General features: G+C 45.2%; 1 protein-coding gene across 5 annotated transcripts in view; it reads right to left on the minus strand.

Annotated features, from left to right (window-relative positions):
- Positions 1 to 16,179, minus strand: part of FANCD2 (FA complementation group D2) — a 96,068-nt gene that overhangs the window by 37,151 nt on the left and 42,738 nt on the right. For all 5 annotated transcript variants that reach the window (XM_058678441.1, XM_058678439.1, XM_012925912.3 and 2 more), the window contains exons 7-17: positions 14,846 to 14,898; positions 13,008 to 13,086; positions 10,821 to 10,945; positions 8,594 to 8,681; positions 8,037 to 8,141; positions 7,579 to 7,679; positions 5,539 to 5,647; positions 5,296 to 5,331; positions 4,063 to 4,206; positions 2,745 to 2,879; positions 1,239 to 1,370 (exon numbers count right to left, since the gene is read on the minus strand). In XM_058678441.1, coding sequence (XP_058534424.1) covers positions 1,239 to 1,370; positions 2,745 to 2,879; positions 4,063 to 4,206; positions 5,296 to 5,331; positions 5,539 to 5,647; positions 7,579 to 7,679; positions 8,037 to 8,141; positions 8,594 to 8,681; positions 10,821 to 10,945; positions 13,008 to 13,086; positions 14,846 to 14,898 — 1,107 coding nt within the window. The remainder of the gene's footprint in view (positions 1 to 1,238; positions 1,371 to 2,744; positions 2,880 to 4,062; positions 4,207 to 5,295; positions 5,332 to 5,538; positions 5,648 to 7,578; positions 7,680 to 8,036; positions 8,142 to 8,593; positions 8,682 to 10,820; positions 10,946 to 13,007; positions 13,087 to 14,845; positions 14,899 to 16,179) is intronic.

A 16,179-nucleotide genomic window follows, 5' to 3' on the forward strand; every position in this document is an offset into this window, starting at 1 on the left:
TCGGCAGTGTGGCCTAGTGGCTAAAGTCCTCGTCTTGAACACGCCGGGATCCCATATGGGCACCGGTTCTAGTCCCGGCAGCTCCACTTCCCATCCAGCTCCCTGCTTGTGGCCTGGGAAAGCAGTTGAGGACGGCCCAATGCTTTGGGACCCTGCATCCACGTGGGAGACCCGGAAGAGGTTCTGGGTTCCCGGTATCAGATCAGCGCGCACCGGCCAGTTGCGGCTCACTTGGAGAGTGAATCATCGGATGGAAGATCTTCCTCTCTGTCTCTCCTCCTCTTTCTATATTTGACTTTGCAATAAAAATAAATAAATCTTTAAAAAAAAAAAGAAAGAAAATAGTGTGGGAGTTGGGACTTCACAATCTATTCCATTCTTACGTCTTCTTAGCGCTTCCTCTCTCCCCTTCCTCCCACTGGCGCACGTGGCCACCAGCCTGATTCTGCTCTGGTGGTCTGTGCCAGGATGCACCTCCACTTTTCTCTCAGCAATCACCCCAGCCTGAAAGCATCACTTAAGTGCTACTTTTTTGAACACTTCTTCAGCTTTTCAAACACAATTTAATTATCCCTGCTGTTATTCCTAATACATTTATCTTTACTACAGTAAATCTGCTTTTGTGTCTTACTACTTATCAGTAAAAGAATCAATCTTTCCACAGTTTCCCAAACAAAACATGGAACACAGATTTTTTTAAGGATTAATATTCTTTTTTTAAGATTTTATTGTTTATTTTTATTGCAAAATCAGATATACAGAGAGGAGGAGAGACAGAGAGGAAGATCTTCCGTCCTATGATTCACTCCCCAAGTGACCTCAACGGCCGGTACTGAGCCAATCCGAAGCTAGGAGCCAGGTGCTCCTCTGGGTCTCCCACGCAGGCACATGGTCCCAAGGCTTTGGGCTGTCCTCGACTATTTTCCCAGGCCACAAGCAGGGAGCTGGATGGGAAGTGGGGCCGCCATGACTAGAACCGGCAACCATATCAGATCCCTGGGCTAGTTCAAGGAGAGGACTTTAGCTGCTAGGCTACTGCGCCAGGCCCGGAACATAGATTTAAAACACTGTTAAATACCTTATTATACAGGATGAGTTTTGTATTACTTGCCCATGAACTCCAACCCAGCCCTCCCACCAAGTATAGTGCTCAACATCCAAACAGTGCAAAATCAGTAACTGGCATCACGAAGCTCAGACACACACAGAAAGCACATTACTCAACACCCAGCAATCACCTTGATAAAGATAGCGTTCAGCCTCATTGCCGATAGGTTCACTGCTATCAAGTCGAGGAGGGCGTCCAACGCAGCGTCAACTTCTGCTTCATTGCCACTGCAGATATGGGTCACCAGGGCACCAACGACTTCCTAGAGCAGAAGTAGGAAGCACACAGGCCAATCTAGAACGCGTCATGCATGGGGCTGTTTGAATCCTCACCGTCTGAGCAGCTCCAGGAGGCTCAGGTCGATGCCACGTCACTGACCGACCCCCAGTTCTGACCGATGCTCATAACTTACCCATAACAGTCGGCTAAACTCTCCTGCTTCTGTGTCCTGACATAGTTATCCTCCTTCTGTTTTTACCCACTCAGGTTGAAGTTTACTTTTTAAGTTGTGGCTGAACTTAATCTATTAAAATTTCTTGAAACAGTATCACTGAAGGAGAGAAAGGCTGTACAGGTTTTCTCTGCAGTACAAGTCAGATTTGCAAGCTTACAAGTAAGACATGAAGAGGATTCAAAACTGTCCTGGACACCCTTCTTTCTTGCTTCCTCTTGTCCGCTTCAGATTCATAGCAAATTCAAGGTAGCATTATGCACTGCTCTATTCAGTTTCAACAATACTTAAACTTTTCACTTGTAAAAGTTTTATTCAAATATCTTTTGACACTATTAATGACAGATACCATACTGATAAAAATACAAAATAAAGCACTTTGTTCCCCACCTGCTCTCACAGTAACTTTCCAAAGTACAGCCTTCATCGTGGACACACGCTTTCCATTTAAGTCTCATATGAACAGGAATAAGGGTAAGCCCACAATCATTCTTATTTATTTTTCATCACATTTTTTTTTTCTACAGAACAAGTACCACATCAATCAAAATTTGATTATTTACAGCTAACTTTTACCACTATTCCAGCATTATGCAAACCACAAGGGGGCCAGTGCAATGTTTCAACTGCTGATCCTAAGCCAACAAGCACTGGCCTTCCATATAAGCACCAGCTCCTGTTCTGGCTGTTACGCTCTGATCCGGCTCCCTGTTTGTGACTGGGAAGCAGCACAGCATGCTAGAAGTGCTTGGGACCTAGCAAGTGTGAGAAACCTGAAAACACTCCTGGCTCCCGACTTCAGATCGGCTTCATTCTGGCCACTGTGGCAATTTGGGAAATGAACCAGCATATGGAAGATTTTCTCTCTGTATACCTGACTTTTTGATAAATAAATAAAACTTAAAATTTATCTTAAAATTCAGCAGTCTCTGAAGAAAGTGTCTATTTGAAATAACCTGGATCTGCACCTTAACCTTAGACTCACAAAATCTTAGAACTCAGAATAGAGTTACCAGTTGATTTGATCAACTCCAAGACAAGACAGCATTCCCAGGCCCACTTGAGAATTCTTCCCTCAGCAGTGCCTTCCAGCCAATAACAAACATTGGAATTTATTTAATTCACGTGGAACTGCAGTTCTTTTCCATTCTACATTTCCTTTCGAAAATAAATACTTCAACATACCTGCTGGTAGTAAGTGTCAAAGAACTTAAATATATATTTGTAGAGCAGACTGCCAAAAGAAATTATGCTCTGTTCTTGGGAGTGAAACAAACTCTGAGCCAGTGACAGAATGGATGAGCCAGCATCCATAAGAACCTGGAGGGGAAGAAGAAAAAGAGGAAAGTTCTGGACAATGTAGTTCTTGCAAAGCCTATGGTTTCCCAGCAACCACGGGTGCCAATGAAGCAAACATTTTCTGTGCTATGCCAAAGTTCTCCCCAAATCCCATTTTAAGTTCAGGAATGATGAGATTTGTTTTACTCAGAAAAATCCATCATTTTGAGTTTCTCTCCGTATCAAGAGGGTTCCACATTTGAGTAGCAATTAACCTTGAAAGTTAAGTTACTTTCAAATAACTTAACTTTGTGAATAAAACTGTTCCCCATTTGCCCAACGTGTAGTAAGAATCTCGCTGTCCTCACCCACTCACGCTGCCTCCCTGGGGAAGCTGCAGTCAGCCTGTGAGGTACAACACACAGTAACCTGCTTCACACGAACATCAGCAAGACAACAGAGCAAAGCCAATGCTGTGGCAGAGGGTAGAGCCTTCGCCTGCACCACTCCATAACGCGCTGGTTACAGCGCCAGGGGCTCTGACTCTGTTCCCTGCTATGGTACGATGGCCCTTGTCACCCACACGAGAGATCAACATGAAGTTGCAGACTCCTGGCTTCAGCATGGCCTGCTCCAACTGCCACTGTCACAGCATTTGGGGAGCACCATCTACAGCTGCAAGATTTCTCTCCCCCTCTCTCTGTAACTCTGCACTTCAAGTGAACAGTTTTTCATTTTTTTTTGAAGATTTATTATTATTGGAAAGCCGGATATACAGAGAGGAGGAGAGACAGAAAGGAAGATCTACCATTCGATGTTTCACTCCCCCAGTTTTTCATTTTTAAAGTTCATGTTGGTACTGGGCCCAGTACGAAGGACGAATAACTAAATCCTTGTCTTGCATGTGCTGGGATCCCATGTGGATGCTAGCTGGGGTCCCAACTACTCTACTTCCCATCCAGCTCCCTGGCTGTGGCCTGGGAAAGCAGTTGAGGACAACCCAAAGTCTTTGGACCCAGCACCTGCGTGGGAGACCTGAAACAAGCTCCTGAATCCTGCCTTCAGGTCTGCCCATTGTCATTGCTTTATTAATATCACAAAATCTCAGTAATGCTAAATACTACTGCTGATGTTTTGAAATACACTAAGCTCAGTACATACCAGAGCTGCGATAAAATGACCTCTCTTTATCTTTCAGATGGGTGCTGAGTCCTCAGACACTTACCAAGTGATGAATGTAGAAGGTGCTCTGCAGCAGATCCTCCTGAAAGCAGCCCAGGCGGATCTTGCTCCGCAGCACCCTTTCGATGCTCTTCTTTGCCTGAGTATTGCTGCTATAGATGATGATGAGCATGGCCAGGTCGAAAGTCTGTCGTCAATAAAGACACAACAAGAGAGAGTTTAACATTCAATACATGTAACACAAACAGCAGCTCTTGGGTCCTGCTTTGAGCCTGGCCTAGACCTGAGCATCTCAGCAGATGAAATAGTTCCTCACTTTGTCTCTCCTCCCTCTATATAACTCGCTCAAATAAAGAAATACATTTTTTTAAAATAACAATGAATAGAACATAGAAGCAGGCACATATTATGAATGGAGAATGGACAAAATAAAAAAGTCAGAATATAGTTATTTATACAGAAACTACAGATCTGTAAAACATGCAGCTAAAGTAGCCCATTTGCTTTTAGGTCATCTCCTGTTCTCTTAGGCACATAAGAAGAGAACTGTATTGAAGTGGAACAACAGAGATTCAAACTCGCCCCTGCATGGTATGCCAGCTTTGAGGCTCAGCCCACGGCACCACAAGGCAAGCCCTTATTTTTTTTTAATATTTTTTTTGAAGATTTATTTATTTAATTACAAAGTCAGATATACAGAGAGGAGGAGGAGAGACAGAGAGGAAGATCTTCCATCCGATGATTCACTCCCCAAGTGAGCCACAATGGCCAGTGCGCGCCGATCCGAAGCCGGGAACCAGGAACCTCTTCCGGGTCTCCCACACGGGTGCAGGGTCCCAAAGCATTGGGCCGTCCTCGACTGCTTTCCCAGGCCACAAGCAGGGAGCTGGATGGGAAGTAGAGCTGCCGGGATTAGAACCGGCGAAGGCTAGCCCTTATTTTAACTCCAGAAATAGATAGCCCATCTACTACCTAAGACAAGTTAAGCAGAACACAGAGTGTGGGACTCAATCCAGGTCTCCTCCAGAGGTGGCAGAGAGCCAACTCCTTGTGCCATCACCTGCATGTTACCAAAAGGTAGAACTGGAACTTAAACCCAGGCATTTGAGCGTGGGCCACAGGCATGTTGTCCAGAACCAAGCACCCACCATCAACTGGCATTATTAAAGAACACACAGAACGCCGAGGAGGTTGACTGGATGACAAGAGGAGAGTTAGCCTAGGCAAGGTCACTACTTTAAAGCCTGGGACAGTTAAGGCTCATGGTACCACATACCTTGTGTTCAGACTCCGAGGAAACATTTTCAATTGCCTGAAAAGCAAAGGTCACACAGTTAGAATGCACAAAGGGGCACACAGTTCACCTTGTTCATGCACCTTTTTCTCCCATTTGACAGTCAATCTGCCCTGTGCAATTATCACTTGTCACCGACTCTTCCAAATGAATGACTTTACTTCAATCTACACACCAACTGCCACCCACCTACTCCCTGACCCTCCCGGCCTAAAGCTCACTCACCTTAATCCAGGCGTCTGAAACGACCTTCTCATATCTCACAGAGGACTTTATTACATCGAAGAGGAGCACGACATAGTTCTGACAACCGCTTTCTTGACTTTGTGAAAAACTACAAGCAGCAGACAAAAAAAATGTACCGTCAACATGACAAGAAAGAACTTAGAAGATCTGCATTCCTGCTTCGCAGCCATGCGCCCTGGAGCAAGTCACAATATCACAGACAAAAAGGCGAGTATTAACTAGTGCCAGAGTATTTCTGGGATTGAGCTGGTAACCTTAGAAATTACAAGGAGACAGATATCACTAACAAAGATCAGCAGAAACTATACTCATGAATTTTTTTGTTTGTCTGTTTGTTTTACTGGAAAGTCAGATATAGAGAGGAGGGGGGAAAGAGAGAAAGATCTTCCATCCCATGACTCACTCCCCAAGTGACCACAACAGCTGGTGCTGTGCCGATCTGGAGCCAGGAGCCAGGAACTTCCTCCAGGTCTCCCACACGGGTGCAGATTCCCAAGGCTTTGGGCTGTCCTCGACTGCTTTCCCAGGCCACAAGCAGGGAGCTGGATGGGAAGTGGGGCTGCCAGCATTAGAACCAGTGCTCATATGGGATCCCATGCATTCAAGGAGAGGACTTTAGCTGCTAGGCTACGGCACCAGGCCTCAAGGATTTCGATGTTTTCGGTTTTAGTTTCACTTCTTCAAAAACACTTTCTTACTCATTAAATTCTTCACTGACTCATAGATCATACAGTAGCATCATTTTCTTTAAGAAGGTTCTTGATTGGGCTCGGCACAGTGGCCTAGCAGCTAAAGTCTTCTCCTTGAATGCACCAGGATCCCATATGGGACCGGTTCTAATCCCAGCAGGCCCTGCTTCCCATCCAGCTTCCTCCTTGTGGCCTGGGAAAGCAGTGGAGGACGGCCCAAAGCCTTGGGACCATGCACCCTCATGGGACGCCTGGAGGAAGTTCCTGGCTCCTGGCTTTGGATCGGTGCAGCAACGGCCACTGCGGTCACTTGGGGAGTGAATCATTGGATGAAAGCTTTTCCTCTGTCTCTCCTCCTCTCTGTATATTTGCCTTTCCAATCAAAATAAATAAATCTTTTTCTTAAAAAAAAAAAATTCTCGATTTTCTTTTTCATTTCTTCAGTGACACATTAGTCATTCATTACCATGTTATTTAACTTCATGGTATTGTTAACCTCTTTTTTTCTTCCTGCTGTTAATTTTGTTTTGTGGCTTTTCATTTAAGGGGATGTATAGTAACTGTAATGGAAACTATCATATCCAGACGTGAGGCTACAATGCAGTATGCATCTCTACTTCCAGATCAAAGATGGACTCGCAATGAAACTGTTAACTGTATCTTGAAAATAGGATGCTGGATTCTGCCATTGTCCATGCCCATAGTTATGGACATATGACTGTTTAGGAAGAACTGTATTGCTGTAATAATATAGGGGAACTCAGTGGGGGTAGGGAGTGGATTTGGGGAGAGGGGTAAAGGAAAGTCCAGGGTCTATGGAACTGTATCATAAAATGATTTAAAAAAAAATACAAATACAGCCACGATATAATGCTGCACAATATGGTACATGAATATAATGACACTATCAGAATTTATAGCTTCAGAGCCTGGCATGATCACTCAGTAGATAAATCATCGTTCTTGAACCCTCCGGAATCTCACATGGGCACCAGTTCTAGTCTGGGCTGCTCCACTTCCCATCCAGCTCCCTGTTCGTGGCTTGAGAAAGCAGTAGAGCATGGTCCAAGTTCTTGGGACCGTGAAGTCACCTGGGAGTCCCAGAAGAAGCGGTCACTTGGGAAATGAACCAGCAGACATATGATCTTTCTCTCTGTCTCTCCTGCTCTCTGTAAATCTGCCTTTCCAACAAAAATACATAAATCTTTAAAAACAAAAAATTTCCAGATTCAAGTGCTAAGCTTTCTCCATTCTGATTCCAGGATAAATGTCAGAAAGCTTTCCCAACCCAGGAGACAAAAATGCTCCCAACTGTCAAAAAGCACCATACCTGGCTGGACCTTTGGTTTTCAACCTGACTTGTGGAGGCTGAAAGAAGGAGGGCAAGATACAGTGCTGCACGTCCAGCTTGTCCCGGAGCTCGGAGATGACCTGTGGACACAAGCGTTAGCAATGTGCTGTCATTCACAGCAGATGGTAGTTGATTCTCAACAGAAGTCCAACATCATCCTCAAGGACTGAAGAAGAAAAGGTTTCAAATGTTGGCAAGGCATTCTGACAAAGAGTTGATGAGAATGGTTAACATAATTCCAGACTTTCCTATGGTACCGAAAGGAAACGGAAAACATCGCCTGAAGCAACTTGCATAGAAGCACCACTCTCTTTCTGGGATGCTACCCGGGCTAGTCATGATCATCAGTGTGTGGGCAGAAAACAGCAACTGGGGACTACCAAGTTAAATAATTTTTGAGAAATCTGTCTCTAGGTTTAGTGGGAATATCAGCATACCTCAAGGGCATTGTTGGATGTTACAGAATGAAGGATGAACTTGATTATCACAGGTAAATCTTCAAAAGTGACAGATAACAGTTTATTCATCACCAGCTGGCGAACCTAAAAATACCCATGTACACGTCTGTAATATGGTCATATCACGACCTCAACGACATATTGAATAAAAAGCAAACAAAACAAAACAAAAAACACATTACTCTCAATTTTCCAATCTGTAATTTATGAAAAAAAAATCTTTTCATTCTGCCCCAAATTAAAAACTTTCCATTTTTAATATCAAAGTTTCTTCAGATGGGTGACAAATACAAAAACAGTGTTTCCACCTTGTGTTTTGGAGTCCTAACTTCCAACTGATTACAGGAGGCCTAAAACGGGTCACTCCGATGAAGGACAGTAAACACTCAGCCTACCTACAAACAATAGTAACCGAAACTCAGTGAAAAGAAAGCCATGACCAAATGTCCTTCCATATCATTTTAAAATGGAATCACTCTGGCTGCTCCCTAGGCAACGGCTGCCCTGAGCTGTATCTGGAGAAGCGCCTGTCCCACCTTACACAGCAGGTCTGCATCTAGCCGGAGACTGGACAGAACATCCAGGATCGGGACAGTCAGCCGAGTGTTCTCCACCAGCAAGTCACTGTGAATGGGTCAAAGAGACAAACCTTGTTACCTGTTCTCAACACAGCTGACCTCAGCGCCTGCAGCAGCCTGCCCCGGGCTTCCTCTAAAGCATCACGACATGCACAGACCGTGCACAGAGTGCATGCACACCCTCTCATCTACTTTCAACCATTTCTAGCTTGCTCACATTAATTAATTCAATGAAAATGCAACAAGGCCCTAGTGCAATGGCTCGACTGGCTAACCCTCCCCTTGCAAGCACCGGGATCCCTTATGGATCCTAACCACCTCCCTGCTTGTGGCCTGGCAAAGCAGTAGAGGATGACCCAATGTCTTGGGACCCTGCACCCATGTAGAGATCCAGAGGTGGCTCCTAGCTTCGGATCAGCTTGCCTTGGCCACTGCGGCCACTTGGGGAGTCAGTTAGTAGATGGAAGATCTTTCTCTGTATCTCTACTTCTCTCTGTAAATCTACCTTTATAATAAAAATAAATACTTAAATATATACACATACATATCTATATAACATTGGCTACACCCAACTTCTGGGGATTAACAAGAGAAAAATACCTCAATGTGTTTAATACAATGTTTTTCCAATTCATGGTTAGGTGAATTCAAGGATGCAGAACATAGCAATACACAAGACCAGCTGGGTTCCTATGAAACTACAGTTCAGGGGCACACATTGTGGTGGATCTGGTTAATCTACCAACTACAACACCAGCGTTTGATACAGCTGCTGGTGCAACTGAGAAAGCAGTGGAAGACAGCCCAAATGCTTGGGCAGGGGACCAGGATAAAGACCCTGGTTCCTTTTCTCGGTCTGGCTCAGTTGTGTCATCTGAGAAGGGAACCAGCAGATCCAAGATCATTTCCTCTGCCTTTAACTGCGTCTCAAATAAATATTAAATCAAAACAAGCAAACACCTGAACACTGCTCATAGTATGTGTCATGAAAAATAGTTTTTTTAAAGATTGGTTTTTGTTAGAAAGATACACAGAGAGGAGGAGAGACAGAGAGAAAGGTCTTCTGTTCAATGATTCACTTCCCAAGTGGCCGCAATGGTCGGAGCTGAGCCGATCTGAAGCCAGGAGCCCAGAGCATCCCCTGGGTTTTTCACACGGGTGTAAGGTCTCAAGGCTTTGGGCCGTCCATGATTGCTTCCCTAGGCTATAAGCAGGGATCTGGATGGGAAGCAGGGCTGATGGGAAGAACCGGTGCCCATATGGAATTCCAACTCGCTCAAAGCGAAGACTAGCTGATAGGCTACTGCACCGCACACAAAAATCTTTTTTATTCTCAAAAAATGATGATGTGGGGTGACAGGCAGTGGCCTACTGGCTAAATCCTTGCCTTGTATGCCCCAGGATTCTGTACAGGTGCCAGTTCATATCCTGGTTGCTCTATTTCCCATCTAGCTACCTGCTTGTGGGAAGTCAATGGATCTGTCTTCCATTTTCTCTGTAAATCTGCATTTCTAATAAAAGTAAAAACTCTTAAAAAAAATTACAGAAACACTACAATCTGGTGTTGTACAGCACATGAAGCCCCAACTTGGGAAACCCGTATTCTACATGGTTTTAAATTTAGCTATTCCATTTCCAATTCAGCTTCCCCAGGTACTTCAGACCTGCACTCACATGGTACCTGGGTAGAGTTCCCAGTTGCGTCTTGAGTGTGGTCTGGCCCTGGCTATTACACTAGCACACAAAGAGCTCTTTCTCCGTCTCCGTCCTAATTACTGCCCAAACAACTACAACGCCAGTTTTCTGGCCCCAGCATGGCAGTGTATCAGACTAACCCTGTGCTTGCAACACCAACAGCCCATACAGATGTGTGTCCCAGTAGCTTCACTTCCAATCCAGCTCTCTACTCACGGCCTGAAAATGCAGAAGAGGCTGGCTAAAGTTTGGACCCCTGCACTCATTTGGGAGTCTTGCAGGAAGTTCCTGGCTCCTGAACGGCTCAGCTCCAGCTACTGTGACAACTTTGGGTGTGAACCAGGTGATAGAGGGTCTCTGTCTCTGCCTCTGTTCATAAAATCTGTTTTTTGGGCCCAGCGCAGTAGCCTATCAGCTGAAGTCCTCGCTTTGTATGTGCTGTGATTCTTGCCTACTTGAGCATTCTAGGAGAGACAGAGCACTTAGCCACCTGAGCTCCTTGCCCACTGGAGCATGCTGGGAGTCCCCAAGGATCTCAGGCAGACTGGTGATCACGTCGTGCTGCAGGCCTGCTGGGGCAACACTGATCAGCTGCATGAGCCTGGTGGTGAGCTCCTGCAAAGGAGGACACGGTTAGAATCACACCACGTGAGAGGACACCTATTCCCAAATGCACAGAGCGAGGTATTTTGTGGACATGTGAAAACCACACATGCCAAGTTCAAAACCAAAGTTCAGGGCCAGTGTCATGGCACAGTGGAGCAAACTGCAGCATAAAGTGCCTACATCCCATATGGACAGCAGTTCAATTTGATTCTCTTCCTGTCTAGCTCGCTGCTGATGCACCAGAGAAAAGCAGCAGAAGACAGTCTAAATGCTTGGGCCCTTGTACCCAAGTGGGAAACCCATATTAAGTTTCCGGCTCAGGGCTTCAGCCACGTCCGGTTTGCCTATTTTGGCCATCTGCAGGGTGAACCAGCAGACGTAACCTCTTTCTGTCTCCCCTTCTCCATCTGTAACTGCCTTTAATTCAGATGTAAAAGGCCTAGAAAATTTCATACAAGATGACATGCAGGGGACCTGACGCAGTGGCTCAGGTAGTTAACCCTCCCCCTGCAAGCACCAACATCCCATATGAGAGCCAGTTTGTGTCTCAGCTGCTCCCTTCCCATCAAACTCCCTATCTGTGGCTTGAGAAAACAGTGGAGGACGGCCAAGGCCGTGGGGCACTGCACCAGCCTGGGAGACCAGGAAGAAGCTCCTGCATCCCGGCTTAGGATTAGCTCAGCTCCAGCCATTGTGGTCACTCGGAGAACGAACCAGCAATGGAAGATATTTCTTTCTGTCTCTCCTTCTCTGTAAATTTACCTTTCCAATATAAATACAAATTTTTTTTTTTTTTTTTTAATTGCATGCAGGGCCCGGCACAGTGGCCTAGCGGCTAAAAGTCCTCACCTTGCACAAGCCAGGATCCCATATGGGCGCTGGTTGTAATTCCAGCAGCTCCACTTCCCATCCAGCTCCCTGCTTGTGGCCTGGGAAAGCAGTCGAGGACGGCCCAATGCTTTGGGACCCTGCACCCGCTTGGGAGACCAGGAAGAGGTTCCTGGTTCCAGGCTTTGGATTGGTGCAGAACGGGCTGTTGCGGTTCACTTGGGGAGTGAATCATCGGACGGAAGATCTTCCTCTCTGTCTCTCCTCCTCTCTGTATATCTGACTTTGTAATAAAAATAAACAAATCTTAAAAAGAATTGCAGGCAGGAAAAAATCCATGCATATAGATCATGTAAACAGGTCTCTTTTGCATTTTATCTTATCTTTACAAGTGTGGATTTAAAATGTGAGGACATGAGTTGCTCAAGAATACATGCTTAAAGAAGAGACACAAAATCCCAGCCCCAAAAGATTCAAAACTTCTCTATCAGTTAAATAACGACTTAGGCTTGAAATATCTTACCAATACTGGCAGAAAATGCTTAAGAGCTGGAGAGAAATGGGCTTTATGCTGTGGGCTCACAGCAGATTCGACTGCACTGGGGAGCTCAACAGCACATCACATCCCTTCCTGTGATCGCCTCAGTATGTAATTTAATGAAGACATTTGTGGGGCAGAAGGCAAGCAGGTATCACTACTGTTAAGAGATAAGCACAGATTTCTGAACTCTGAAAAAGCAATTTTCTTTCAAATACTCATCAAAATCATATCTTTTTTTTTGCAAACCATAAGGTTCTTTTTTTTTTCAAGAAATTAAGAGATACTCATAACTCTCGCTCAAGCTATGAAAGTTCAAAGCAGCTAGTGGCCAAAAAAGCAAGTGGAAAAACATGAATGTTGGGGGCTGGCACAACTTAGGTGTTTGTGTTTTTTTTGTTTTTTTTTAAAGATTTATTTTTATTTTTATTACAAAGTCAGATATACTGAGAGGAGGAGAGATAGAGAGGAAGTGGAGCTGCTGGGATTAGAACCAGCGGCCATATGGGATCAAGGCAAGGACCTTAACCACTAGGCCACGCTGCCGAGCCCCTAGGTGTTTGTGTTTTACACACAGGCTAAATCACACACATCCCACAGGGGATGTGAATGTTTCGTTTAGCAAGAAGCAAAAACCTTACAAATTCCGAAAGTTCAGGTAAGTAGAGCAAACAGGCACTTTAAGTCAGTGAAGTCGGAGCCTACCTTGCTGTCCACAATTCTGTCGAGCCACTTGAGCTGGCTGAGGATGAGCCGAGGCATGCTGAGCGCGTCGCCCTTCACACTGCAGGCAGGCGAGAAGACATGTGACTGACACAACAGCAAGCCGCAAGACTATACACACTATACACACTATACACACTATACACACTATTTCAGTCTCCTCAAGTTTACCAAACACCTGAAATGCACAGGACACTGTGCTGGACATACAGGTGGTATCAAAACAGCAGGACACATAAGCTTGTATGTGGAGGGGTCTTTAAAAAGCCTGTAAGAATACATATTATGAAAAAAACTAGGCATAGACTTCAACAAAATTTTGTGTCAGATAAACATATCTTTTAATTCCATCTTCCATAAACACTCTGAAATCCCGTGACATGCTAATAAAGTCTGGGAAAGGATTCATTGGTTCAGAGTGGCAAGGTTAGAGGAGAGGGAGGAAAGGGTTAGCCAGAATCTCTTACTAACAACAGAAACCTGTGGAACACATCAAAGCCAGTTTTTCAAAAATAAATGGGAGGCCAGCACAGCAGGTTACATCACTGCCTGCCATGCAGCATCCCGCAGGGATAGCAGTTCAAGTCCCAGGAGCTCGACTTTCAATACAGCTAGCAACGAGCCTGGGAAAGCAAAGGAAAACAGCCCAGGTCCTGGAGCCCTGCACCCACATGCAACACCCCTTAGCAGTCATCTTAGGAATGAACCAGCAGGTGAAGATGTCTCTGTAACTCTGCCTTTTTATATTACATGAGACAAAATCACTTTGCTTAAAATGTTACCATCTCACTGTTGACAACTTTTTGATATTTTAAGCAGTGACCCCATATCTGCGTTTTTGCTCCGTCACCACCTAACATAAATGAGGAGACGTGACGTGGAGGACAGAAGCGAACGTAAAGCCTGAAATATGGACACATATAGCCCACTGTTGTTCACAAAAACTGGACTGACTTCTACGCTCATGGGCACAACTGAGCTTATTCACGGAAATCAAACAAGAGTCACTCTGAGTGGACAAGTGCATTTACTGCTTTAAAGTCATGTCTTTGGGGTGGGTGAGGCTACTGCCTGCAAAACCAGCATTACCTGTGAGCACCACTTTGCATTATGGCTGCTCCACTTTCCATCCAGACCCCTGGGAAAGCAACAGAGGCTGAGGCTGAGACTGGCCCACATGGTTGGATGCCTGCATCCACATGGGAGACCCAGAAGAGACTCCCAGCTCCTGGCTTTGCCCTGGCCTAATCCCAGCCTTTGTGCTCATCGGGGGAGTGAGCCAGGGGACAGTAACATCTCTGTTGCTCTCTTTGTAACTCTACCTTTCAAATAATAAACAAATAAATTTTTTAAAGTGTTTAATTGCCAATAAGATTACACTTTTTGACTCTCACCTTTCTTATGAATTGGCTATTTGTGACCTTTTTGTTTATCCCTTAATTATTTTTTTTCTAACACAGTAATTTTGAACTAGTAGAAAACTGAAGTGGTAAAAAAAAAACACTATTTAGAGAACATCTGATTAAAGCCAACAGGTTCCCTTCCTTGGAGACAACCCGTTACCTTGTATTGTGAATCCTCTAGGGAAATCCCAGCAAACACACCTAGTATGTTCTTTCAGCAACGCTACTTCTTTCTATGATGTCACAGTAATAAAAAAACTTCAAAGAAAGACACCTTGATAACATTTTGTCACTTAAAAATGTTCCATCACGACAGTAGGTATGCCCTTCAAAGGAACTCGTGATGTTTCACAGTAACCTCGTTAGAAATTTAAATATACCAAAGTACCTAGGCTCTACCACAGCAGTTCTACTTACTTCTCAAAAAAAAATTCCGGCAACTTTTCAAATAAGGTTTTGATGACAGCAGGCTAAAAACGAAGACAAAAAGGATTAGCAAAGAGTCTCAAATTCACAACAGGAAAATGCACAGAATTCTCTTTCCGAAGAGACCCTGCTGCCTCTGACACCCTCTTACTGGAAGGACACCCAGGCAGGTGCGTGCGGCACAGCAGTCACTCCCCCACTACACACATCCGCGTCTGAGTCCCTGTTACACGATGCTTCCAAGCAAGCTTCCTAACAGTACACAGGGCTTGGCAGACAATGGCCCACGTCCCTGAACCCTGCCCACCACAGGGAGACCCAGGTAAGGTCCTGCTCCAACTTCACCCTGGTCTAGCTAGCTTCAGTTGCTGCAGGCATCTGGAGAATGGAACAGTGGATGGAAGCAATCTCTCTGTGTCACTATGTCTTTCAGATGCAATAAATAAACCTTTTTTGTTAAACATTTAATTTTTTTTGAAAGGTAAAGTTATAGAGAGAGATACAGAGAGATGTTCCATCCACTGGTTCACTCCCCAAATGGCTGCCATGGCCAGAGCAGGGCCAATATGAATCCAGGAACTAGGAGGTTCTCCCATGTCTCCCATATGAGTTCATAGACTCAAGGACCGGGGAAATTCTCCACTGCTTTCCTAGGCCACTAGCAGGGAGCTAGGTTAGAAGCAGAGAAGCCAGGACTCAAACCGGTGCCCATACGGATACCAGTACCAAAGACGGAGCTTAGCCAGCTGTGTCACAGTGCTGACCTGGTGGCATAGGAGGCTGGTACTCTGCATGCATCACCTACACCCCACGTGGGCACTGCTTCGTGCTCAATCTAGCTCTCGGCTTACACACTGGGAAGACAGTGAATGGTCTGAATCCCTGGGCGCCTACATCCATCTCCAGTGGAGATCCTGAAGGAGCACCTGGCTCCTGGTTTCAGCCCACTCCATTCTGGTCACTGCAGCAACTAGGGGGGTGGACAGTGAATTGAAGTCTCTCTGTAACTCCTCACAAGTAAAGTAAACCTTAAATAAATAACCTAGCGGCTAAACCCTCGCCTCACCTGTGCCAGGGGCCTACGAGCATCAGTTCGTATTCCAGCTGCTCCACTTCCCATCCTGCTCCCTGCTTGTGGCCTGGGAAAGCAGTTGAGGACAGCCTAAAGCCTCGAAACTCTGTAATTGTGTGGGAAACGGAAGCAGCTCCTGGCTTCAGATCGGCTCAACTCCGCTGTTGCGGTCACTTGGGGAGAGAACCAGTGGACAGAATATCTTTCTCTCTGTCTCTCCTTCTCCCTGTAAATCTGATTTTCCAATAAACAT

This window comes from Ochotona princeps, chromosome 21 (genome assembly GCF_030435755.1).
Source record: "Ochotona princeps isolate mOchPri1 chromosome 21, mOchPri1.hap1, whole genome shotgun sequence".
Taxonomy (NCBI): Eukaryota; Metazoa; Chordata; class Mammalia; order Lagomorpha; family Ochotonidae; genus Ochotona; species Ochotona princeps.